Below are 25,529 nucleotides of genomic sequence, written 5' to 3'. Positions count from 1 at the left end.
TCCCAGTGATCTGTGATGGTCTACTGCTCCCAGACTTCTGTAATGCACTTAAGCGGGTAGTCAGAGACCTGAGAGTATTCTGTAATTCCCATACACCCTAGAGAGCTTAGAGATGGTCATTTAAAGAGATTTTCTACTCAGAAATTCATCCTCAAAGCTCAATACTCACTTGATCCAGATACATGCCAATCTTTACATTCCCTGATGGCAATGTCATTGTCGAGGCTGATTTTAATTCTTCCACTATGAGCCTTATTGTCAAAAATTATCTGTGAAGAACAGAAAGAAAAAGGGTCAGAGAAAAACCAGCAGGTTTTGAAGCACAAAAAAAAAATTAGAAGTCAGATAATATTCTTTTTTTTTTTAAGTCTCTGTTTCTATTATTGCTTTAAAAAATTTCCCATAAAACCTACCTCTTCTCTCATGGCAGAGAGATGGGGGGGGGTGGTGGCTAATGAGGCAGAATACCACAGACAAGGGCAGAATACTGTATACATTACCTGGCAAAGTTTTTAAGTGCGATGTTTTCGCTTCATTGCTTTTCCTCATTACAATAATAAACAATATTTAACTTTAAGGTTCTCAAAATATTTTCTATAGATTACTTAATTTTCACAACAGCCCTGGAAGGTAGGCGTTACTCTTATCTCCATCTTTACAGATGAGGAAACTGAGTCTGAGAGAGGTTAATTAACTTGTTGTTGGACACACAGCTGAGACAAGATTGGAATTCACTGTTCCTGATTTCAAGTTCATCCCTCTATCCATCTAGCCCTCACAAAGAAGGGCTCAATCAAGGGTGGAGGTGATAAATGACTATTATGCTAATGACAAAAGACATTGATAAATTATGTTTCCTTTCAAAAGCTTTTAAAGATGTCCACTCAAGTCTTGCTGTAATGCTTCAGTGTGATGCGGAGCTGTTCCTGGTTTCTAAAGGGAGTATGAAACCAAGGTGAAAAGGCTTTGAATACAGGGACTAATATAGCTAAATCTGGAGCAAGTCTCAGAGAGCATCTATCAAGTCAAAGTCCATTCAATCTGCAACAGAGGAGGGGGTGGGCACACTGATGAAATCACTGGCCCTTAGAACAGCCTCTCTCATGTCCCCCCATCCCTGCCACCCTCAGTTCATCTTGAACACACTTCCATAGCAGTGAATCCTATGACAAAAGTAAATTGATGCTAGTCTGAACCAACAATGGCTCCTTTTGATCTTCAGAATGGAATGGTTTCCCCTAAATACTTCACTGGAATTCTCCAGTTGAGCTTCCTGACAAAGCCAAGAAAGATGTAGCTAATATCAGCTATTAGTGTGTCCTTAACAAACTCTGTAAAATTCTTGCCAGTGCCAATTGTTCTCAATTTTTTAAAGAAGCAGCATGACACAGAGAAGAAGCTCTCTCTCTATTAGGATTCAAAAAAGAAAGGTTCAGCTAGGAAGTGTCTGAGGCCAGATCTGAACCCAGGACCCTGCCCCTTTTCTAAAAGAATAACTTTCTACCAATGGCTCAGTGAGAACTGATATTGTCAGTCTCCTTTTGTAGTACTGGGATCAACTGTGATAATGTTTGTAAAGAGTTTAGTCCAGAGCTGGTACGCAGAAGGTGCTATATAAGTGCTTATTTCTTTTCCCCTCTTAGAGGTAAGGCTTAAATCCAAATATGCCTATAAAAGGTAATTCCAGATTTAAATTTATGTCAACACACACATAACTGACATCAGAGTATTTGCTGAAAGCAGGTTTTGCTGATGGGAAGAAACATCACCAAGGCATGAAATGATGGTTGGACAGGACCTTCGAGATCACTTTAACCAAAGGATCTTAATTTGAGGTCAATAATTTGTGGGGATTTTTTAATATTTGAAAAATGTCTTATGTATGTCCACCTCCAGAAAAAAAGAACTGATAAATAGAAACAAGCAGGATGTAGTTTTATATATAAATATATCCTTCTGTCAAATGATGCCTTTTCTGGTGCAGGGAGGTGGGTGGAGAGAAACCTGAGAATTTTAATGTAAAAACAAATAAAAATTTAAAAATAAAACATTTTAATACTATATTTCAATGTACCTCATTTTTTCTGTAATCCTATACATTTAAAAACATTATTCTAAAAAAGGATACTTGACACAGAAAAAGGTTAAGAATCGCTGGTCCAGTTCAATTCCTTATTTTAAGGAAGAAGAAACTGTGATACAGACGAATTCAGTGATTTGTCCATAGATGTATAATGCAACAAAAGTAGTATATAGTAGAGATAAGATTAAAATCTAGAACCCCGAGGTGCCCCCTCTCAAAATTAGGGTTCTTGAACAGAAATGTGTTGGGATGAAGGTGATTCCAAATATCAGACTGTGAAAAACATTCAGCTCACACACTCCTTTCTTCTTCCTAGAAAGCTAGGAGACCACTGTAGCAGAATGGGGCTGGTTTTATGGCTTGATTTTACTTAATTGTTTTCCTTTGTTACAAGGGAAGGCTTAACTGGGCAGAGGAATTTATTGGGAAATCAATGGAGTAAAACTAAAGCATCAATGAAACTTTATTGTATTGAGGCAACACAGTTTAGTATACTCAGGATCAGGAAGGTTTGATTTCAAGTACTTCTGACACATTGTGAGAGTTTAACCTTGGGTAAGTCATTTAACCTCCAAGTACTCTAGGGAATTCTAAGACGATAAATTGCACAGAAATTCAATGCATTAGACATGCATTGGCAAGGATGTTTCTTCATTGAGTGTTCCCTCAATCAATGAAATCGCAAATCTGGTTCAAAATATATATTTTTTTAAATAAGAAAATACTTTCTCAGTGGATTGAGATGCAGACCTAAAACAGGAGGTCATGGGTACAAACCTGGCCTCGAAAACCTCCTAGCTGTGTGACTTTAGGTAAGACATTGAACCCCACTGCTAACCCACATTGCTCTTCTGCTTTGGGAGCAGGACCCATTATTGAGTCTAAGATGGAAGGTAAGGATTTTAAAGAAAGAAGGAAAAGAAAATACTTTGAATGTTCCTCCATTATGCATACAAGAGGGAAAAAAGTATTTTCTATATAGCCTATTGAGATCTCCCCATTTATCTATTAATTATGACTTAACTCAATAAATAATTTGGTTCTATGATTTCTTAAGTGTTACTCATTTCATTTGCTAAAAAAGGAATGGTGAAATACCCCATTTATGATTAAAGCTATTGAAGCTCAAAACTGAATTAAGACTTTAGAAACACCCTGTGTCTTTGCCTCTTTCTTCTGCTGTCACTCAATTTTTCCTTTATAAATCAAACTATTGAATTGTGTGCTGTTTATAAATTGAGAATTATATATTTGTTATTTAGTTGGTCTCTTTCAGTATTTTATTTTGAATTTCACTTTATTAAATATTCCTACTCCTTTTTGTTAGATCTTCCAGCTGGTATAATATATTTTTGACCAATCTTTTCATTGTAATCTAATTATATCTTTCTTTATTGTATGTATTCCTTATGAAAGAGAAGGAAAGAAGGAAGGAAGGAAGGAAGGAAGGAAGGAAGGAAGGAAGGAAGGAAGGAAGGAAGGAAGGAAGGAAGGAAGGAAGGAAGGAAGGAAGGAAGGAAGGAAGGAGGGAGGGAAGGAGGGAGGGAGGGAGGAAGGGAGAAAAGAAGTGAGGAAGGAAGGAAGGAAGGAAGGAAGGAAGGAAGGAAGGAAGGAAGGAAGGAAGGAAGGAAGGAAGGAAGGAAGGAGGGAGGGAAGGAGGGAGGGAGGGAGGAAGGGAGAAAAGAAGTGAGGAAGGAAGGAAGGAAGGAAGGAAGGAAGGAAGGAAGGAAGGAAGGAAGGAAGGAAGGAAGGGAAGGAGGGAAGGAGGGAAGGAGGGAGGGAGAAAAGGGAAGGAGGAAGGAAGGGAAGGGGAGAAGAAAGAAGGAAGGAAGAAGAAAATGAACTTAGAAAAATATTCCCTATTCTAAGACAACAATCAAGTCCTACTAAACCTATGGCATTTATTAATAAAAAAAAAACTTCAGTACTAGAATGAAAATTATATGTTGGGTGTCCCAAAAGTTTTAGGCTTTGGTAACTAAAAAATTACAGGGGGTAGCTAGGCAGCTCAGTGTATTGAGAGTCAGGCACAGAGATGGGAGGTCCTGGGTTCAAATATGGCTTTCAACACTTCCCAGCTGTGTGACCCTGGGCAAGTCACTTGACCCCTATTGCCTAGCCCTTGCCACTCTTCTGCCTTGGAACCAATAAACAGTATTGATTTCAAGACAGAAGGTAAGGGTTGTTTGTTTGTTTTTTTAATTATATCTTTCTTTTCACTAACCTCTTACTGAAATTTAGGATTTCTGTTGATTATGAATGCATTCAACAACCATTATGCTGGGAGTAGGATCATAGCCTTTATTAGACTGCCAAAGGGATTCATGATTTTAAAAAATTTAAAAAACAAAAGCACATGTTCCAAGGAAAGGAGTAGTTCCCACGAAACACAAACCTCTTAGAGAAAAGAGGATTGTATATAGGGTTCTGGAGATGGAAGAGCACCAAGGGACTGGACCATGATATGAAGGAGCAAAAATGTGGATTTGGTTCTCTATTACTATATGTAGTATTCAGATGACTCATATGTGATTGGAAAGGAGCTTCTACTCTAGGGACCCTGAATTTATTCCTTTTGGGGGAAGGATATAGAGTCCAGATCCTCAAGACTAGGAACCTATATATATCCTTCACTGGGACCCAGTGAGCTATTGTGGAAGATGGATGATTTCCTTAGCAATCTTAAGTTCTTTTACCTGATGAGCAGAATCCCAGACGATGTCAATATGAGTCTCTAGGACTGTATGGGCTCTGGCAAGACTTCTCTAGGTTTCTAGGTCTAAGACCTATGCTAAGAAGCATTTTTTTTAAAAAAAAAAGGTCTTCTGAAACAAAGTAAAAAATATATAAAAACAGGCATAGGGAAGGTCAAGATGCAGTTTGAATATTCATTAGAAGGGCAACTAGATGTCTCAGTGGATTGAGAACTAAGCCTAGAGATGGAAAGTCCTGCATTCAAATGTGACCTCCAACCCTTTCTTAGCTGTGTGATCCTGGGCAAATCACTTGACCCCCATTGCCTTGGGGCCAATAACGCAAAATTGATTCTAAGATGGAAGGTAAGGGTTTAAAAAACAAATAGAAAATCAATTAAAAAACAGACTTTGTTCTGGCTATTATACAAGGCAGAAAATAACAAGACCTTTAAGAACAAGCTAATGATACTTAAAATCCTAGAATGGCAGCTTCAGTCTTTGGGGGCCAATGATCATTTGCTCTGTCCTTTTGAAGGATAATGTCTCCGCAGGAGTCACATAATCACTCCATCTGGTTCTGGTCCACATAAAACAAGTTGAACCCAGCCGGTACTCACAGTCAGGGTGAAGTCATAACAGTCCGGTAGTTCATGATGACGGACGGTCTGCAGATTGATGGCCTTCAGCTTAAACTGGAGCTCTACCGTCAGGAGCCTGGGAAGCAAGACAAATTGCTTTAGATGAGGGAAAACTCAGCCTACTGAAGGAAGAGGGGATTGATGGGTCCCTCCTCACCTGTGAAAGTCCAGCGTTAAGTTGAGTTTAGTTTCTTCTAATGTTCCTGTATCAAAGGGCTTCAGAGGATCTATGTAAAAACAGTCTGATATGAAAGCAAAGACAGAAAATATTACTAAGTCTAGTATGATCTAGCAAATTGAAAGTGCTGCAAACCAGCTATGTAAATGTTAGTTATTATCAAATATTATTATAATTCATGACCAAAATCACATTGGGTTTTGTTCTTTGTTTCTTTGTCTTTTCTTCCTTCCTTTCTTTTTTCTTTCTTTCTCTCTCTCTTCTTCCTTCCATCCTTCCTTTCTTCCTTCCTTCCTTCCTTCCTTTCTCGTTCTTTCTTTCTCTCTTTCTTTCTTTCTTTCTTTCTCTTTCTCTCCTTCTCTCTCTCTCTCTTTCTTTCTTTCTTACATTTACCTTCCATCTTAGAATCAATACTGTGTATTGGTTCCAAGGCAGAAGAGTAATAAGGAGAAAGCAATGGCAGTTAAGTGACTTGCTCAGGATCACATAGCTAGGAAATGTTGGAGGCCACATTTGAACCCAGGACATTCCATCTCTAGGCTTAATTCTCAATCCACTGAGACATCTAGTTGCCCCTCTTAGGAAGTGTCTGAGGCCAGGACCTTCTGTCCTCAAGTCTGGCACTGAACCACCTAACTGCCCCCTGGATTTTATTTTATCCATATCCATACTCACACATAGATATGTCCCCCCTCAGCCCTCCAAATATAAACCCCTTGAGGGCAGATATTATTTCATTTTTGCCTCTGTAGCTCCAACACCTAGCACAATGCTTGGCACAGAGTGTTTAATAAATGCTTACTGATTGCTTAAAAAAAAAACACAAATCTAAACATCTCAACCTCTTAAGCATTTTAATAAATAATATAATAAAAGAGTAAAATCAAGACTATTAGAAAGTGGTCCAATCTTTAAAATCTTACATTTCCTATTCCTTTTTCAAAAAAAAGTTTAAACTCTTACTTCTGTATTAGAATCAATAGTATCAGTTCCAAGGCAGAAAGGTGATAAGGACTAGACATTTGGGGTAAGTGACTTGCTGAGGGTCACAAAGCTAGGAAGCTATCTTAGATCAGATTTGAATGCAGGGTCTCCTGTCTCCGGACCTGACTCTCTACTGATACCTAGCTGCTCCACAATTCCTGTTTCCTGAAAAAGACTGAAAAACTCTTAAACCATAAAGAAAAGTTGTTTCCTATTTCTACCTGATCACAGAGAAAAAACACGGAGCATTACAGAAAAGATGGTCTGCCCATCGTGTTCTTGTCTCAAGCCTACATGATGCTTTTTCTCCTGACAAAGGCAACATAACTGTCCAGGAAACAAATCCAAGAATAAGATAATTTGTGGCCTTCAAGAGGGGATTTGCTAAGTAGCTCATTAAGAGATTTTTTTTCCCTTTTGATGTTTTCTGTTGAGGATTTGTTCATGACAAGCCACCCGACAGAGTGCAACACGAAGTGAAATTAAGGATAGAACTTGAGGATGAGACTTTTCTCTGATTCCTTGTCACAAATAAAGGCATTAAGGAATAACGAACGCTTGAGACAAAGCTCAGTTAATTGATGGCAGAATCCTCATTCTTGAACTCTGAATCTTCATCGGCAGTTAAACTTTTAATGAGGCTTTGGATGAACCAAAGACAGGCTCATCAAAATATACCTGAAGAAACCCTTTGAAGTATTGCCTTTTGAAACACCTGTAAAGATTCCAGATACTCAGTATTTATTTAAACACACAGATTTGTTTTGCATAACTGCCCATGTATACTCTAGATCAAATTACTTGCCTCTTCAAAGTAGGAAGCTCAGTTTTAAAAGAAAGAATATTAAAAATGTTTCTTTATGTGTAACTGAGAAAAAAATTAAAATCAAAAGTAAAACACACACACATATATTTGTCCCACTGAAATAAAAATTTAATTTTATTTGTGTTTATAAATATTGGGGGGGGGGTCTGGATGTGTGATCCTATTGGTACAGGCTGTTCCTGGTGAAGATGTAAAGCCTAGTAATATAAATGAACAAATGTTTGCTATTCTGAAGAGATGCTTTCGCACAGAGGTTAATGACTTGCCCAGGATCACACAACCAGTATGTGGTGGTACTTCACCTAGGATCACCTCAATCTTGAAGCTAGCTCTCCATTACATTACATTATGCATCCTTTCCCCCAATTATTTTTCTTTTTTCTTAACCTTTTTCTTCCATCTTAGATGGAACCAATACTGGGTATTAGTTCTAAGGCAGAAGAGCAGTGAGGGCTAGGCAATGGGGGTTAAGTAACTTGCCAAGGGTCCTACAGCTAGAAAGTGCCTGAGGCCAGTTTTGAACCCAAGATCTCTCATCTCCAGGCTTAGCTCTACAATCCACTGAGCCACCCAGCTGTCCCCGTCTCCCCCACTATTTTTCAGTCCAACTTCTATCTAACTGTGCCTCCTCTCCACCTTATAATTTGTGAAAACTTAAATAAATAAATAAATAATAAAACTCAACTGTCAGACTTAACATTTGTCGCTAGTGAATATCATTTTAGATTTCTCCATCATTGTGACCTACTGAAAGAATTTTGCATGTTGATTCTGTCATATTACATATTACCTATTGGTCATGTTTTGTGCCCCCTGGAAATTCATCTTTGTCCAAGGCATTGACAAAAAATAATAAATAAATAAATAAACAAACAAACAAATAAATGAATGAGTGAATAAATGAATGAATGACTATCTCTACATAGAAAATCTAACAAAGACATCCCATCCTCTCATGCTCAGACAATAAACATTATTAAGTGCTCGCTATACACTGGGCTAAGTGCTGAAGATACAAATTCAAATGCTATACTAGGGGCTCAAAGATGAGGCCATATTTATTTAATTTGCCTTATTTGCTATCTAAAGCATGCTTCCTGTTTTTAGAGGATAGGATTACTGGTTTCTGAGCCACTTTCAGTAATACTTGAAAGATTACAAATAATCAAACAAGCAATTAGGACTAAAGATGAGCAAAAGTTGTCACAATATTCAGAAAAAGGGAATCAAATAGGCCAGTAGACTTGATTTCCACTTCTAGAAAATTCTAAAATATAGTATTAAATGTATAAATTAAAATTAAATATATAGTATTAAAAGGAAAGTCAGTGAACATTTCAAAAAGTAAGGTGTCTGAAGATCATTCAGAAATCAGCAGGGTAGAGGCAGCTAAATGGTTTAGTGGATAGAAAGCCAGGCCTGGAGAATGGAATTCTTGGGTTCAAACTTTCCCTGGGCAAGCCACTTAACCCCCATTGCTTAGCCCTTTCCACTCTTCTGACTCAGAACCAATGCTTAGTATTGATTCTAAGACAGAAGATAAAAGTTAAAAAAAAAAAAGAAAAATAGAACCAACAGGTTGGGGTAGCCAGGTGGCTCAGTAGATTAAGAGTCAAGCTTAGAGATAGGAAGTCCTGGGTTCTATGACAGAAGGTAAGGGTTTAAAAATGGATTAATAACAGCAAGGCAATAGTACATTTAGGGACAGTTGGAACTGACTGACTGTGTAGACTTAAAGAACAGTCAGTATAATTCAATGCCAACTTGGTCAATATCAAATAATTGTTGGAAACTTCAATATCAGTTTAGAAGATTTCTAGTGGCGTTCCTCCAAAATCTCTGATTGATCCTCTATTTAATTAACATGTTTATCAATAACTTGAATAAAAGCATGAAATCATTCTTATCAAATTTTCTGATGATGCAAAGTTGAAACGGATCACGAACCCAGGAGGTAATCGAGTTACAACGCAAAAGAAATCTCTCTGGGCTATAATAGATTAGAAGCCCTCAAATTTAACAGGGATTAATGTAAAGTCACAAACTTGGGTTCAAAAATTTTAACTTTAGAAAGACAAAAGAAGAGAGATGTGGCTTCACAGCCATTTTTGTAAAAAAGATCTGGGGATCTTGTTGGACTGCAAGCTTAAAATGAGTGAACCATAGTATACAGCAGTCAAGAAACAGTCTTGTGCTGGCCCAGCTGTACTGTATCCCACTTAGACCATATCAGGAGAATTATGTTCAATTCTGGGCACCTCATTTTAAAGAGGAACATAAATAGGCTAGAAAGTGTCCAAAGTATGGCAACTTGACTTTGCTGACTTTATATCATGAACCCAAGGTCTCCCCCATTGCTTTATCCAGTACCACCTTCTCTTTTTCTTCTGTGATTTCATCAGGCTCCCAAAGGTTCAGTCATCATTCTCTATGCAGATAATTTCTAGATCTATATATCCAGCCTAGATTCTCTACTGACTTGTAGGTACCACATCACTGAGAATCTTTTGGGCATCCCAAACTCAATGTTCTATACATATGTGTGGATAAAGCAGAACTCATTATCTCTCTCCCTAACTTTTTTACTCTTGCCAACTTTCCTATTATTATCAGGGGCACCACCACCCTTCCAATCATCCAGGCTCTCAGCTTTATTATCATTCTTTAAATTTCATTCAAACTTATCCTGCATTTCAATCTATTGCCAAATCATTTCATTACTATCTTCCCAACATCCTTATGCTCACCCAATCACCACCAGAGAGACCCATCATCACCTCTAACGCAGAGTATTAAAATACCTTTCTGTGTTCATTTGGAGGTAGTTTTGGGTGAGGTTAGAGCATTTCTTACTCCACTATCTTTACTCCCAAAAGTGAAACACCTCTCTCCCTCCTTCTTTCCCTCTCTCTTTCCCTCTCTCTTTCCTTCTCTTTCTCTTTCTTTCTTTCTTTCTTTCTTTCTTTCTTTCTTTCTTTCTTTCTTTCTTTCTTTCTTTCTTTCTTTCTTTCTTTCTTTCTTTCTTTCTTTCTTTCTTTCTTTCTTTCTTTCTTTCTTTCTTTCTTTCTTTCTTTCTTTCTCTTTCTCCCTTGCCTTCTGTCTTAGAAATGATACTAAGTAATCCATATCAAATTACTTACCATTTCTAAGAGTGGGTAGGGAAGGGAGACAATTTGGATCTTATAATTTTGGAAAACATGTTGAAAATTGTAATTATACACCATTGGGAAAATAAAATATCTTTGAAGTGAAAAAAAAAAAAGAATTGATACTAAGTATTGGTTTCAAGGCAGAAGAGTGGTAATGATTAGGCAATGGAGGTTAAGTGACTTGTCCAGGGTCACACAGCTAGAAAGAATCTGAGGCCAGATTTGGTCCCAGGACCTCCCATCTCTAGGCTTGGCTCTCTTTCCACTGAGACACCTACCTACTCCTCACATATCTTCCTAATTGATCTCTCTATCTCATGGTACTCCTCATGGCAACCCATCCTCTATTCAGCTGCCATGCAAATTTCCTAATTTTCCAGTCCTCCTCTTACTTCTCATTAAACTCCAATGGCTTCCTATTACCTCCAGGAACAAACTTCTATCTGGCATTTAAAATGTCTTCACAAGCTGGTCCCTTTTCAGTCTTCTTATATTTAAATCCCTTGCACATGTGATTCCATATCTCTAAACTGGCTATCCTCCATGCCTGGAATGTCCTCCATCATTACCCCCACCTCTTCATTTCCCTGGATTCCTTCAAGTCCCAGTTCAAAATCCCACATTCTTAAGGGAATTGTCCCCTAACCCTTCAGCTGCTAGTGGCTTCTCCTCAGAGATGACCTCTTCCTTGCCTTATCCATATCTCTACTATTACCTAATTATTTCCATGCTGTTTCTCCTATTAGAATGGGCCTTTTGGCCTTTTCTCTGCATCTTAGCACTTAGCCCAGCACCTTCTACAGAGTTCATATTTAATAAATGTATTCTGATTGTTTGGAGGACTTCCAGTTAATATCATATGACTGACTGAAGAAATTGGAGAGGTTTACCCTGGAGATGAGAAGGCTAGTGGGCAACGTGATATCTGGCTTCAAATATTCGAAGGGCAGTCATGTAGCAAGGGAATGCCATTGGTCTGCTCATCCACAGGGGGTTGAGCATGAGGGGGAATCTGGGGCAAAGGATAGAAGCTGCCCAAAGCATGTGTTGTTAGGGTGTGTGTTATCGGGGTGTGATGTTAGGAAAAACTGAGGCAAGAAGTTCCATTTCACCAGATTATCTTCAAGAAAAGCTTGAAAGCCACTTGTCAGGTGAGTTTTTGAAGGGATTCCCAATCAGACATACATAGGTTAGATGAGAAGGCTACCAACATCCTGTGATTTTTTAAAGTATGATACAAAAGTCAAAAAAGAAAATAAAGCATTAGCTTATGGGAGATGGTCACCAGTTTCAATTTCTGGATCAATATCAAAGGTGTCATTTCCAGGATAGATGTTGCCTCTCTTGTAGAACTGCTGACACACTGCCATGGTTGACTGTTTAGCTTCCTTGTTTTCATAGGCATGATTTCCAACAGAGATGTTTTGAAGCTGCACATACTACAAACAGAAATAAAAAGAAAAGACAGAAGATGTGAGGTGAATCACAGCAAGGTTAAGACCACGAGCCTTCCCAACTAACAGCAGGCTCTCGTCCCTCTACCACAACGTTTGACATTCACTGATACATTCACTGGCATCATCGATGCCAGTCAAGTTATTTCTTTTTTTTAAACCCTTATATATATACTGTATATGTATATATATGTATATGTATATATATATATATGTATATATATGTATATATATATATATATACTGTGTATTGGCTCCAAGGCAGAAGAGTGGTAAGGGCTAGGCAATGGGGGTCAAGTGACTTGCCCAGGTTCACACAGCTGGGAAGTGGCTGAAGCCGGATTCGAACCTAGGACCTCCCACCTCTAGGCTTGGCTCTCAATCCACTGAGCTAGCCAGCCGCCCAATCCACTGAGCTACCTTAGCTTCCTTGTTTTCATAGGCATGATTTCCAACAGAGATGTTTTGAAGCTGCACATACTACAAACAGAAATAAAAAGAAAAGACAGAAGATGTGAGGTGAATCACAGCAAGGTTAAGACCACGAGCCTTCCCAACTAACAGCAGGCTCTCGTCCCTCTACCACAACGTTTGACATTCACTGATAAATCACTGAATACCATCAAAGCAGGAGTCAGGATGGTGAAATGGAATGATCAATGGAGAGTCAAGAGACCTGGATTTCAGCTATCATCTCTACTGCTAACTACTTGTCGTCACTTTTTTTTTAATCCTTACCTTCTGTCTTAGAATGGATACTGAGTATTCCAAGCCAGAAGAATGGTACGGGCTAGGCAATTGTGGGTCACCCAGGTAGGAAGTATCTGAGGCCAAATTTGAAGCCAAGACCTCCATCTCCAAGCCTGGTTCTTTATACAGTGAGCCACCCAGATGCCATTACTTGCAATAATCTTTGCCAATAACTTAACCTCATTTTCTTCATCTATAAAGTAACATGGTTGGACTAGGCAACTTCATGGGTCCCTTAGAACTTTAGTTATGATCTGTTGACTTTCAAAATAAAAGCATTGAATTAAATTATCTCTGTTCTCTTCCACTTCAATTCAACTCAACAAGCATTTACTGAGTATCTACCCTGTGCCAAGAACCATATTAGGTTCTAGGAATATAAGTTTATATGTTCTACTGAGGGTGATAGCAGAAATATAGTGGTAGTCTCTCGGTGACCGAGAATGACTATTGGCTTTGTGCAGTTTCATCTACGGTGTACCCTCATGTGGCTTTGGAGTCCAAAGGCTGAGGCGCAGAGTTTGTGGCACATGGGATAGTAGAAATAAACATAGAGAAAACAGGTAGTGTGGTAGAAAGGACACGGGTTCTAGAGTCAAGAAGACCTAGGTTCAAACCCAATCTTAGACAAGTTACTAAATCTCCATATTAGTTTCCTTATTGTAAAGAGAAAGGATTGGACTGAAAATGGCCTTTGAAACCCTTCCCAGTTCCATATCTGAGGGACTTGACTGACCCCAGAGTCACTCCTACTAAGTCCATAAAAGATAGAAAACAGATTTGCCAGGATAATTGAAAAACATGTATGTAGCTCAAACAAGATGGGATATTTTGGTCACTGGAGTACAAGGTAGGAGGATGAGTAGATTTTAGACACTAGGGGAGGTGGGCCAGACAGGGAAGCTTATAGAATAGCACAATGTTCTTGAAATGGACAGCTTTCTCCCTTAGCCCCAGGAATAGATGCCATGGAAATGCAATAACAGAGACTCTTAGCCCACAAAATGGCACCAGTTAGGGAAAGTGAGGGAATAGCACAAGCTTCTGATTCCAGGTTTCTGAACCAAGATACATAAGAGAAGTAGTGAAATGAAGAATAATTCATCTAGAGGTAGAGTTATTTCCTAAATAATGCTGAGTTCTAGACTCAGACTTTCTAGATAAATGACAGGAAGATTTGGGGAGGACAATGCCAAGTTCTTGGAAAATTCTGAGACTAACTTTCTAGAAAGATAATGGTGAGTATATGGACAATCATGGCCTTAATTGAGCACCTGACCTTAGAACAACAAGGGACTAAGTTCCAATAAGAAGGAGTAAATATCTGGTCTTTGTGTTCTGTTATTTTAGCTGTTATTCAGAGAGTGTGGGTATGATGGGAAGGCACTTGGCTTTTCAGAAACCTGAATTTTATTTTCTTTCCAGGGGGAATCCAAACCACAGAATTGGGCTTTGAGTCTGGTAAATACTAGAGCAACCTGTCAGGGGAAAGACAGAATGTGTATTCCCTAAAGGAGAAACACATTGGTTCTTTAGGGACTGTGAATCCTTGATGTATCTTCTGCATTTTCTGTGAGGTGAAGTAAAGGCTGTCCTGTTCCAAATATGACTTGTTAACTAGAGTATATAGGATACCCTTTACCCACATCTGTAGCTATTTACCTACAAAGGACTTCCCTCTTATGTTCTGAGATTTCCCAGAGGCAACAGTGGGTGGGAACAAAATAAAGCAGAGAGATATGATTTGGGAAAAGCTATCTGTCCTAAGATTCAATCTGGCTTAAACAAACTCAGAGAATGGAGCATTAGACTATAGAGCACCTCTGCAGGGTCTTAGTAATAAATTCAGGGGATCCTCAATGTTATAGAAACAAACAAAAATCAAGTGATAGGCATTTATGGAATAAAACTTCTTCATGTTGGCACCAGGGATACAGAGGCAAAAACAAAAGCATCCCTGCCCTCAAGGACCTTACATTTGATCAGAAAGGGGTGAGGAAAGCAGGCAAAGAAAGCTTCAAAATTTAATCCCAAAATATCCAAGTTCAAGAAATATCTCTTCCAGTAAGAAAGTTTAAGGAAACTAAGGAGAAATGCTTTCCTGTATATTTCTTTAAGTAAAGAAAATTATGCCTGGCACTTACTTGAAGGCAGGAGGGAAGCTTGACTTGACTTTTGGGTCAGAATTAAAAATCAGCCACTAAAGTTAATACATCAAGGCAAGACAAAGCTAGGCAACACTCATTTACTGAGCACCTACTATGTCCCATGAACTGGATAAGCCCTGGAAATACAGAAAAGGGCAAAAGATAGACCCTGCCCTCAAGGATTTTCAGTCTAAGTGGAGAGATATAAAATGTAAATATAAAAGGTATACAAGATAAAGTATAGATAATCTCAGAAGAAAAGGGAAAAAAAAGGAAAAGATAAAGGAGAACTGGGAAGGGTTTCTTAGAGAAGGTAGGGTGTTAGCTGTAACCTGAAGGAAATCAAGGAAGTCAAGGAATCCAAGGAGTGGAGGTAAGAAGAGAAAGCATTCTAGGCATAAAGAACCACCAGTGCAAATGCCTAGAGTCCAGAAATGTTCCATGTTCTAGGAATAGCAAGGAGGCCAATACCACTAAATCATAGAGCCCATGGAAAAAGAATAAGGTTTAAGAAGATTGGAAAGAGAAAAGTGGCTACGGGGGTGGCGGGGGGAGGGGGGGAAGGGGGCTTTATATTTGATAGTGAGGTAATAAGCAATCACTGGAGTGTTAAATGGTGAAAGGGGTGACATGGTCAGTCTTGTGCCTTACAAAGATAGACAACTGACTGAAGGGAGGCTCCAGAAGGCTATTGCAACATTAGGAGGTGATGAGGGCTTCCCCTAGGGCAGTGCTGGTGTCAGAGAAGAGGAAGGGAAGTGTATGAAATGTTGCAAAAGTAGAAATGAAAGAATTTGTCAGCTGATAGAATAAAGTGAGGTGAGAGAAAGTGAGAAATCAAGGATGATGCCTAGGTTTGGAGCCTGTAGGACTGGGAGGAAAATAGTGTTGCACTTGTCAGTAACAAACTTTCTGTACCACTTTCCCTCCTAGCTTTAGTCAATTTTCCCCTGATGCTGCTTAAGCTTTTTTTTTTTTTGTCCAAAAATCAATACTAAGTTTTGGTTCCAAGGATTAAGAGCTGGTAATGGCTACACAATTGGGGTTAAGTGACTTTCCTGAGGTCACACAGCTAGAAAGTTGCTGAGGTCACATTTGAACCCAGGACTTTCCATCTCCAAGCCTGGATCTCTAGCCACTGAACCACCTAATTGCTCCTTGCTTAACCTTTTCATCCTTCTTTTTCAGGACAAACTAGAAAAGAAGAGGCACCCTGAGTGATAATGAGGAAAAGAAATCTAAATGAGCAGAATTTCAAATAATTTATGAAGGACCAGGAAAGACATCACTGTCCTAGTTAAAAATCCAATCTAAAGGTAGATTGAGTGTATGTATCACTTTGGTGGTTGTGCATGGTTACCTGTTCCCAAGTCTTTTCTTCATTTAGTATTCATTTTGGGAACAGTTACGAATTCTTCAATATTTGTTAGCGAATCCAAATACATTCAGTACTTGCTATATGCAAACACCAGGCTAAGCAAGGCAAAGTACCTAGGACAGCAAAGACATGGCACCTATGCAGAGCTGGCACTCAGGGAGCTGCTCTGTTCCCCCTCTTCCCAGCACCCAAAGACCTTTTTTACATGCCCCACTTCTCTGTCCAGCTGCCCAAAGCAAGCACTTTCTTCCTCAGCTCTCTCCAGTAATGTGGGAGCTCACAGACAGCTTGAATTTGCCTTCTGGGTCCTCTAACTCTGTAAAGGTTCCCCAATGCTAACTTAGGACATGGCATGTTTTAAGCACACCCAGGGTAAAGCAGAGTTATCAGATCTAGAAAAGACCTTAATCAAGTGAACTTCTGATTCCAGGTCTAAGTCATTTGGCATGGTTGCTTTAGTCTTTCCTTGACGTTTTAAAAAATTTACTTTATTTAGGGGGTGAGGGAGGTTCTTTTTTATTTTATTTTTATTATCAAACACAATTCCATATTGTTCATTGTTGTAAAAGCACACTCATACATGACAAAACGCTCAAAACAGAACCATAAATACACTGATGTGAAAGACGACTCCTAGGGTTCTTTCTCTGGTGGTGGATAGTATCCCCATCACAAGTCTTTCAGGATTGTCCCAGATCAGTGAATTGCTGAGAGTAGTCAAGTTTTCACAACTGATCATCATACAATTCCTTGAATTTCTTAGGAAATTTCCCACTCTCTCTGGGCAGTGAACTTAAGTTTAAGTAAATCTTTCCTGATTCAATTCAAGCCCAAATTTCTTGTCCAGTCCTCTGCAGAAATGGAGGGTAGATTGTTGTGAATTTTAGATTTACTCCACCCTGCTTAGTCTTTAGAATTTTAGCAACCAAGAATGTGTACACCCCCACTTAAGGATTAAGTGTGGGGGAGGAAGGTCTATGACCTGCGTGTGCTAAAAAGTGACAAATCAGAAACAACTGACTGACCCCTTGGGCAGTACAAAGCCAAGTTTAAGCCACCATTGGTATATGTCAGACACAGGAAGTGATGCAAAGAACTGCCTTAATATTTTGTGTCACTTCCTGTGAAAGGAACTGGACTGTGGAACTTGACCGTGGAGGAGCTTGAGCATGAAACTTCAGACTGCTTCCCTTAGACTGTCATGTGGTGAATGAAAAGACTGACTCCCCTTTCCTTGGCTTTTTCTGGAGGCACTAGTCTCTGGAGAGACCCCTCATCTTGGAGGAGTCCTCTGAACTCCTGCCTGGTTCAGACCAGGCCAGAACAACCATCTCTCTCTTTTTTCCTCTCTCTCTCATTCCCTTAATTTCTTCCATCTATTGTAAATAAACCACCATAAATTCCATTCTGACTTGAGTATTTTCATTGGGATTTAGAATTTAAATTCCTGGCAACCAACTAAAAATATATCCAATCCAACCAAAAATTTTACCCCTTACATTGTGCCCATCTCATACAATTTTTTTGATTAGTCTTTGGATGGATTCTGTCAGTTTGCTGGTCTTGGAGCCAGGAACTCCTAGGTTTCAATCTTATACCAAATACATATTGTGTAATCCTAGGAAAGTCCTTAACTTCTCTGGGTCTTAGTATCCTCATCTATAAAATAGGTCTAAGAACAGGTGTAGCACTGACCTCGCAGAGTTATTGCTATGATGGATCAATCAACATTTATTATACACTTACTGTGGGTCAGGCACTGTGCAATGGTCTGAGGATATAAAAAAGGGTCAAAATGATTCCTGCCCTCAAGAAGCTTACAATCTAATGGGAAGACAATATATGAACAAATATATACAAAGCACATTGTTTGTGTGTGTGTATGTGTGACATAATTAATAGAGGGAAGGCACTGGAATTAAGAGAGGTTCAGGAAGGCTTCCTTTAAAAGATGGTATAATGCATAAAGAAGCCTTTAACTCTATATGTAAGTCGTTTTTTATTACTATGTTGTAGTTAATGGAATCACCACACAGCCTCTGCCCAAACACAACCACCCCAATCAGGATCATCTGTTCCTATGAGTAGGTGCCATTAATCTATGTTACAATAATGAAGAGCTTACACTAAGCCCTAGGACACACTTGACTTCTGATGAGTTATAGTATGGGGGCCAAGGTTTCTGATTCTTTCCAGACTTCCTGGAGACACAAGTCAGTGCCAATCCTAAACAGCCTATAGAGATAGAAAGGAAAACAGCTAAAAATGTGGTTTCCTCTAAGTTTATATATCTAGACAGCTTTGTCTTGGAATGGCTCGAGGAGTCCTAAACTTGAAGGTCTGTAAACCTGAATTTTGATTGATAGAGAGATAGACAGAAAAACGTTAAGATACATGGATAGATACATAGGTAGGTAGGTAAATAGATAAGAGAGACAGAGAGAGAGAGAGCCTGACAAATGGGGGGTGAGGGGGGGGAGAAAGAGAGGGGGGGAAGGGAAAGAGGGAGAGGGAGAGAGAGAAAGAAATGGACAGATAGAAAGATAGATAGATAGATAGATAGATAGATAGATAGATAGATAGATAGATAGATAGATAGACAGATAGATAAATAGATAGATAGTGGTGCTGGACCTGGAGTCAGAAAGATCTGAGTTCAAATCCAGCATCACTTACTAGCAGTGCAATTCTAGTCAAGTCATTTAACCTCTGTCTGCCTCAGTTTCCTCAATTATAAAACAAGAGTAATTAATATACCTACTTCCCAGGGTTGCAGTGAGACTCAGATGAGTTAATAATTGTAAGGCACTTAGCACAGTACCTGGCACATACTAGGTATTATGTAAATGCTAACTATTCTTTTTATAATTAGCTTCCTTTGGGATCCTATTGGATGTCTTTAAAAACATTATTTTGAGAAGGGATCTATAGGCTTCACCACACTGACAAAGAGTTCCACAATACCAAAATAAGGTGAAGATCCCATATTTCTGGATATAAAAAGTATTCTCTTTTGTTTTTTTAAATCCTTGCTTTCTATCTTAGAATCAATATTGAATATCAGTTCCAAGTTAGAAAAGTGGTAAGAGCTAGGTGACTAGGGTTAAGTGACTTTCCCAGGGTCACACAGCTAGGAAGTGTCCCAGGTCAAATTTGAACCCAGGACTTCCCATCTTCAGGCCTGGCTCTTTATCCACAGAGCCCCCTAAGATGCCCCAATGAAAAATATGTTTACCTTCTTGAAGGGTAGAATCTCAAGACTGGATAAGTCTCTTGACATGCTGTGAGCTATTTTTCTAGAGTCTGTATAATCCAATTTTTCTGGATTTGTTTTGTTTTTTTACTCTGTAGAAGAGTGGTACTGGTGAAAAGGCATCCAAGGTGGTACTGAGGAGGCATCCGCCTCCACTGGCAGCTCGATGCTTTGACTCCAAGTAGATTAACTCTAATAAATGATGGACTGCTATTGCAATGACTTACTGATGACCATCTGTGAGAATTTCTAAATCCATACCACGGCATTAACCCCAAGTGGGGGCAATCTGGCTTCAAGAACACTTTCAGGGTGACTGAGAGTGTGAATCATTTATTTGGAAGCTTTGGGAGAAGTGGAATAGCCTGGATCCCATGATGAAAACATGGCACCTAATTCAGCTTTCAATTATTGACCATATGAGAAGCCAACTAGTGGGCTGTGCTTGGCAATTAGGCTCAATGTAGCAGGGCAAAGTTATTTATAAGATCATAGATTTAAAGCTGGCAGGGATCTTAGAGGTCATCTTTTTGACCGTGTTTAACAGTCCTGGAACATGGTCTGCAATTAATAAATGTTGATTGGTTGATACAGATGAGGGAATGGATTTCCAAAGATAAATGATACATAGGTAGAAAGTGGCAGAATGAAGCAATAAACCCAAGTTCTCTGACTCCCAATCCAGTAATCTCTCAATCACTGCATGACAAAATTCTCATTTTGCTTTTCGTACTTAATGCTTCATTATCATAAGTAAAATTAACAATAACTTTGGTGGTGGTGTTCAGTTCTTTCAGATGTGTCCCACTCTTTGTGACCCCATTTTGGGTTTTCTTGTCAAAGATACTAGAGTGGTCTGCCATTTCCTTCTTCAGCTCATTTTACAGATGAGAAAATGGAGGCAAACAGTTAAGTGACTTGTCCAAGGTCACACTGTAAGTATCTGGTCTTCCTGACTCCAGGCCAGAAGCTCTATCCACTGTGCCACCGCACTGCCCAATAACAACAATAGACATGGCATCATGATTAGGGAGTTGGTCTTGGGATCACACTATCCTAGGCTATTCTGATGCCTATTGGCTGTGTAACCTCAGAGAAGGCACTTAGCCAAACTTTGCAGAATTCTAATAAACACAATGCCCAACCACAACTCTAGAGGACCAATAATGAAGCATGTTACCTACCTCCAGAGTAGTGATGGCCTCAGAATACAGAATAATAATTAGGTTTTGGCCATGGCCAATGTGGGAATTTGTATTGACTGACTATGAATATTTGTTACAATATGTTTTGTATTTTTTAATTTTTTTCCCCAAATGAGTAGAATTTCATTTTAAAAACAGAGGGGGGAAAAAGACTCTAAGTTGGTAGAGAGTTTCCTTATCAGAACTTCCTATACCAATAAAATAAGTTCAGATAAAAAACCATTTTAAAAATCAATAATTATAAATTGGCCTTTACATGGGTTTTAAGATTTGCAAGACACTTCACCCACATTATCCCATTTGACCTTGAAAATTCCCCTGTGCAGTAGGTCCTGGAGTTCTCATTCTCCCCATCTTAAAGATAAGACCTAAAGACTGGAAAAGGGTCTAAGGACTCTCCCAGCTAGAAATTATTTAGTCCTATCAATCAACTCTCATTAAATACCTATTATGTGTCAAGCACAGAATCCTGTGATTATAGCATTATGTATCTCAAGAGCTAGAGGGGTTGTTGACCATCGTGTAGTCCAAACCTCTCTTTTTCCATATGAGGAAACTGAGGCCCAGAGATTTGAAGGGCCTCATGTACATCATATGTATATTAGAAAAAGGATTAAAATCCAGGACCTCTGATTCTAAATCCAGTACTTTTTCCCTAGTGATGCTGGTATCTCTTGTTATCAGAGGAAGGACCCATCCCAATGAAATGTCTTGAAATGTGTCTTGAAATGATGAAGTAGACAAAGTATGCAATATTGACAGTTCCAGTCAGAGATGTTGGCTCCTCTACAACTAAAAGGAAACCATTTTCCCTCCCTTCCTCCCTCTTTCCTTCCTTCCCTTCCTTCCTTCCTCCTTTCTTTCATTCCTTCTTTCCTTCCTTCCTTTCTTCCTTCCCTCCTTCCTCCCTCCCTCCCTTCTTACTTTCCATTTCACTTGTCTTCCACAAATAAAAAAGCTTCCTATCCCCATTGTGAAAGGCGTCTAAACACTTCCCTGTTCTTCATCTCCTCCCAAGAGCACACCAATATTTCACTGACCTGTTGTATTGCAAAGAAGATCTGGTCATAGACATCAGTTTGTGTGTACACAGCATAGGTATCATCCATTCGGTCTGTGTATCCTTTCAAGAAGAGGTGTTTGAAGGCTATCGTGTTCTCTTCCTTGAAAGCAACTACCATCTGGTTGCTTAGCCCAAAGAAAACCAGCTTTTAAAGAAGGAAAATAAACAGGTTATCTTTTTTTAATTGTTAATTTATTTAGTCAATTTAGAACATTATTCCTTAATTACAAGAATTATATTATTTCCCTCCCTCCTCTCCCCCTACCCTTCCTGTAGCCAATGTGCAATTCCACAGGGTATTACATGTGTCCGTGATCAAAATCTATTTCCATGTTGTTGATGTTTGCATTCAGATGTTCATTTAGAGTCTACATCCCCAGCCATATCCCCTCAACCCATGTATTCAAGCAGTTTAAACAGGTTATCTTAAAAGAAACTTACTGCTTCCAAGGCAACACTCCTAGCTAGCTAAAGGTAGGTACATTTAATAAACTTTTCTCTTTGTTTTACATATATTCGTTGATAATATAACATGGCACAGTAGAGAAAGTACCTGACCTGGAGTTAGGAAGACCTGAGTTCTTATCTAGCCTTGGACACTTAATAGCTATATTACCCCTAGGGAAGTCACTTAATCTGCCTGCCTCAGTTTCCTCATCTGTAAAATGGGAATATTAGCTCCTACCCGCCCCTCCAAGGGTTGTGAGGATAGAATGAGATAAAAATCAGAAAGAACTTTGCAAATCTAAAGCATTATATAAATGCTATATTGAGTTCTAGCATTAGAACCAAAGAACAGGGTTTTGCCTTGGTTGAATTCAATTCAGCAAGCATTCTAACATTAAAAAGAAAAAAAGTGAAACATAATGAAAAAAGCCCTGGGTTCAAATCCTATTTCTGATACTAGCCAGTTAGATGACAATGAACAAGTCACCTAATCTCTTAGGGTCTCAGGCAATTCTTTCAGAAATTTCTCCAGAGTTACAGAGGGATTGTCTTCTGAATCTGTACTTTACCAATGAAATCACGGAGCCTAAAAGTTTTAAATTACTTTTTGGAGGGCTGAATTTTCACAATTGGTGACTAGGGGACTGGGGGTGGCACCAGGACACAAAAGTAGTATAAATATAAGCTTCTTAGTATTAAGGATATGGCCACCTTGTTGGTACAACAGCTTACAACATGATTATACATCAAAATGAGGTAAGATATCAATCGACAAGAATTTATTAAGCACCTACAAATGTCAGGGACTGGGACAAACATAAAACACTCTCTGCCCTCAAGTTTATAATCTCTGGGGAGCAGTGGCGGAGAAGAGCACCATATATATATACCATGTACACATACACACACACACACACACACACAAAAAGTAAACCCAATTATTTTGGGCTGAAGTCACTAGAAACTTGAACCTCGGACCTCCAGGCTATTGCAACAGTTCAGAATACCTGCCACTATGCTGTTTGACACTAGAAACTTGAGGAAATTCCAAAAGGCTTTGTATAAAAGCCTTGGAGCTGAGTCTTGAATGAAACTATGGACTCAAAGAGACAGGGGAGAGGAAGGAGAACTTTGAAGGAATAAGAGAGGACCAGTACAACGACACATTAATGGGAGATGGACTGTCAGATATAGGTAACGGCAGATATTGAAGAATGTAAATATGTATGATATAAGCTAAATTTCTGCCAGGTAATGAAGGCTTTTAAATGATAAATAGAGTTTACATTTAATCCCAGAGGTCAATGGATCAGTCTTGTTCAACAGGGAAACTAGGGCTAAATTATGAAATCAGATTGTCATCTATATAGGGATATTAAACCAATGGGGGTTGATGAAGCCACCAAATGAATGTTCATAGAGGGAAGAGAAGGGGATCCAGGCTAAGAGGATGGTCACAATTAAGGGGAGTCGTCTGATAAAGAAGTCTGAGAAGAAATGGTCTGATAGGAAGCAAAAGAACCAAGAGAGAATATTGTCATAAAAACCTAGATAGGAGAATAACTAGGAAGAGAAGGCGGTCTACTATGGTCAAAGGTTGACTACTATGCCAAACAGAAAGGTTAAGATGACTGAGAATAAATTGAGAGCATGCCCATCAACTGGGGAATGGATGAACAAACTGTTGTATATGATTGCTGAACAGGCTAATTAAAAAAAAGAACTACATGGGATAATAAGCAAAATGAGTAGAATCAAGAGAGCATTATATACAGCTACAGAATTAATACTTGAAGAATAACTTGGTTTCTTCAAATCAATTTTTTTAAGAATAACTTGTGAATGTTTACCTCCAGAGAATGAATGGAAAACAGGAAACATGAAAGACATTTATCTATATATACATATCTAGTTGCCGGATAATATCTTCTATGCTGGGAGGAAGGGAGAATAATAATAAATTATAATAATAAATAAAAGAAAAGAAAAAGTATTTTTCTTATTTTAAAAGATGACCGACAATTCCTGATCAGATTTGGTAATTAAGATTGTCCTGATAACTTTGGAGGAAGAAGCCATTTTAATTGAGAGATGAAGTAGAAACAATGAGTGTAAACCAGCTTTTTTTAAGTTTGCCTGCAAAAGAAGGCAAGCTAGAGGATGATAGCTTGCTGGGATGGTAGGGTCAAGTGAGGACTTTTTTAAGGATAGAGAAGAACTCATATCATGGTATAAGCACAAGCATCATCATTACTGACATCTGACATTGATAAAGTACTTTAAGGTCTACAAAATGTTTAGGAGAGGGGAGGAAAGAGGGAAGAAACAACAAAGCTGAACTGTCATGGAGAAAATGACACTTAAATTTCATTTTAAGGAAAGGATCTTGACATAAGACATGTGGAATTACATCACAAACAAAAGCCTTAGAGATAGGAAACAGCAGAGGACATTCAGTAAGAAGTGAAGAAACAAGCTTGACTCATGTTGGGCTGAAGTTTGGAGAAACAATGAGTAATAGATAGCCATGGATAGTTTCAAATAGAGGAATATAAGGAAATCAAGCCTAAGGGATTTAATCTGAGTTCTACTGTACCCAGATCTAAATTCAAGCACCTCCTTCCTTCCTTCCTTCCTTCTTTCCCCTCTTCCTTCCCCCTCCCTCCTTTCCTCTTTCCCTTCTCCCCCCTTCCTTCCTTCCTTCCTTCCTTCCTTCCTTCCTTCCTTCCTTCCTTCCTTCCTTCTTTCCTTCTTTCCTTCCTTCCTTCCTATCCTTTCACTTGTGTCTATCTCTTTATGACCCCATTTGGGTTTTTCTTAGCAGAGATACTGGAATGGTTTGTAATTTCCTTCTCCAGTTCATTTTATAGATGAAGAAACAGGGGCAGAGTCAAGATGGCAGCTTAGCAAGCAGCAAAAGTTCAGACCTCGTGGAAGACTGAATGCTCCTAGGGCACTGAAATTCAAGCTGAAAAACAGGACAGAAGTGGGGAACCCTCCTTCTGGACTCAAATCAAAAGGTACGCCCCCCAAAAGCCAGAATCCGAGAATAATCAGGGCTAAGGGGAAGGCAGAGTGAAGGTCCCAGGACCCCTACCCCACAACCCAGAGGGCTGAGCCCCCAGCAGCAGCGGGAACCTCTGAGCATGCAAAGGTGCTGGTTTGCAGGGTCTACCTTGTGAGCAGCGGGGCGCTGGGCTCGGAGCATCCAGCTTGGACAGCGGGGAGAAAGCCAGGGAGAAACGGGCCATGGCTGGGTCCCTCCATGGGGCTCCAGT

General features: G+C 39.1%; 1 protein-coding gene across 2 annotated transcripts in view; it reads right to left on the bottom strand.

The window, feature by feature from the left end:
- The window catches only part of MCOLN3 (mucolipin TRP cation channel 3), a 64,005-nt gene that overhangs the window by 21,465 nt on the left and 17,011 nt on the right, over positions 1-25,529 (bottom strand). For both annotated transcript variants that reach the window (XM_056815402.1, XM_056815403.1), the window contains 5 exons: positions 21,782-21,949; positions 11,840-11,993; positions 5,575-5,659; positions 5,397-5,493; positions 170-269 (listed from right to left, as the gene is read on the bottom strand). In XM_056815402.1, the coding sequence (XP_056671380.1) occupies positions 170-269; positions 5,397-5,493; positions 5,575-5,659; positions 11,840-11,993; positions 21,782-21,949 (604 nt within the window). The remainder of the gene's footprint in view (positions 1-169; positions 270-5,396; positions 5,494-5,574; positions 5,660-11,839; positions 11,994-21,781; positions 21,950-25,529) is intronic.

Source organism: Monodelphis domestica, chromosome 2 (genome assembly GCF_027887165.1).
Source record: "Monodelphis domestica isolate mMonDom1 chromosome 2, mMonDom1.pri, whole genome shotgun sequence".
NCBI classification, from domain to species: domain Eukaryota; kingdom Metazoa; phylum Chordata; class Mammalia; order Didelphimorphia; family Didelphidae; genus Monodelphis; species Monodelphis domestica.
Note: the sequence above shows the minus strand (reverse complement) of the source record. Positions and strands in the feature narration are given on the sequence as shown.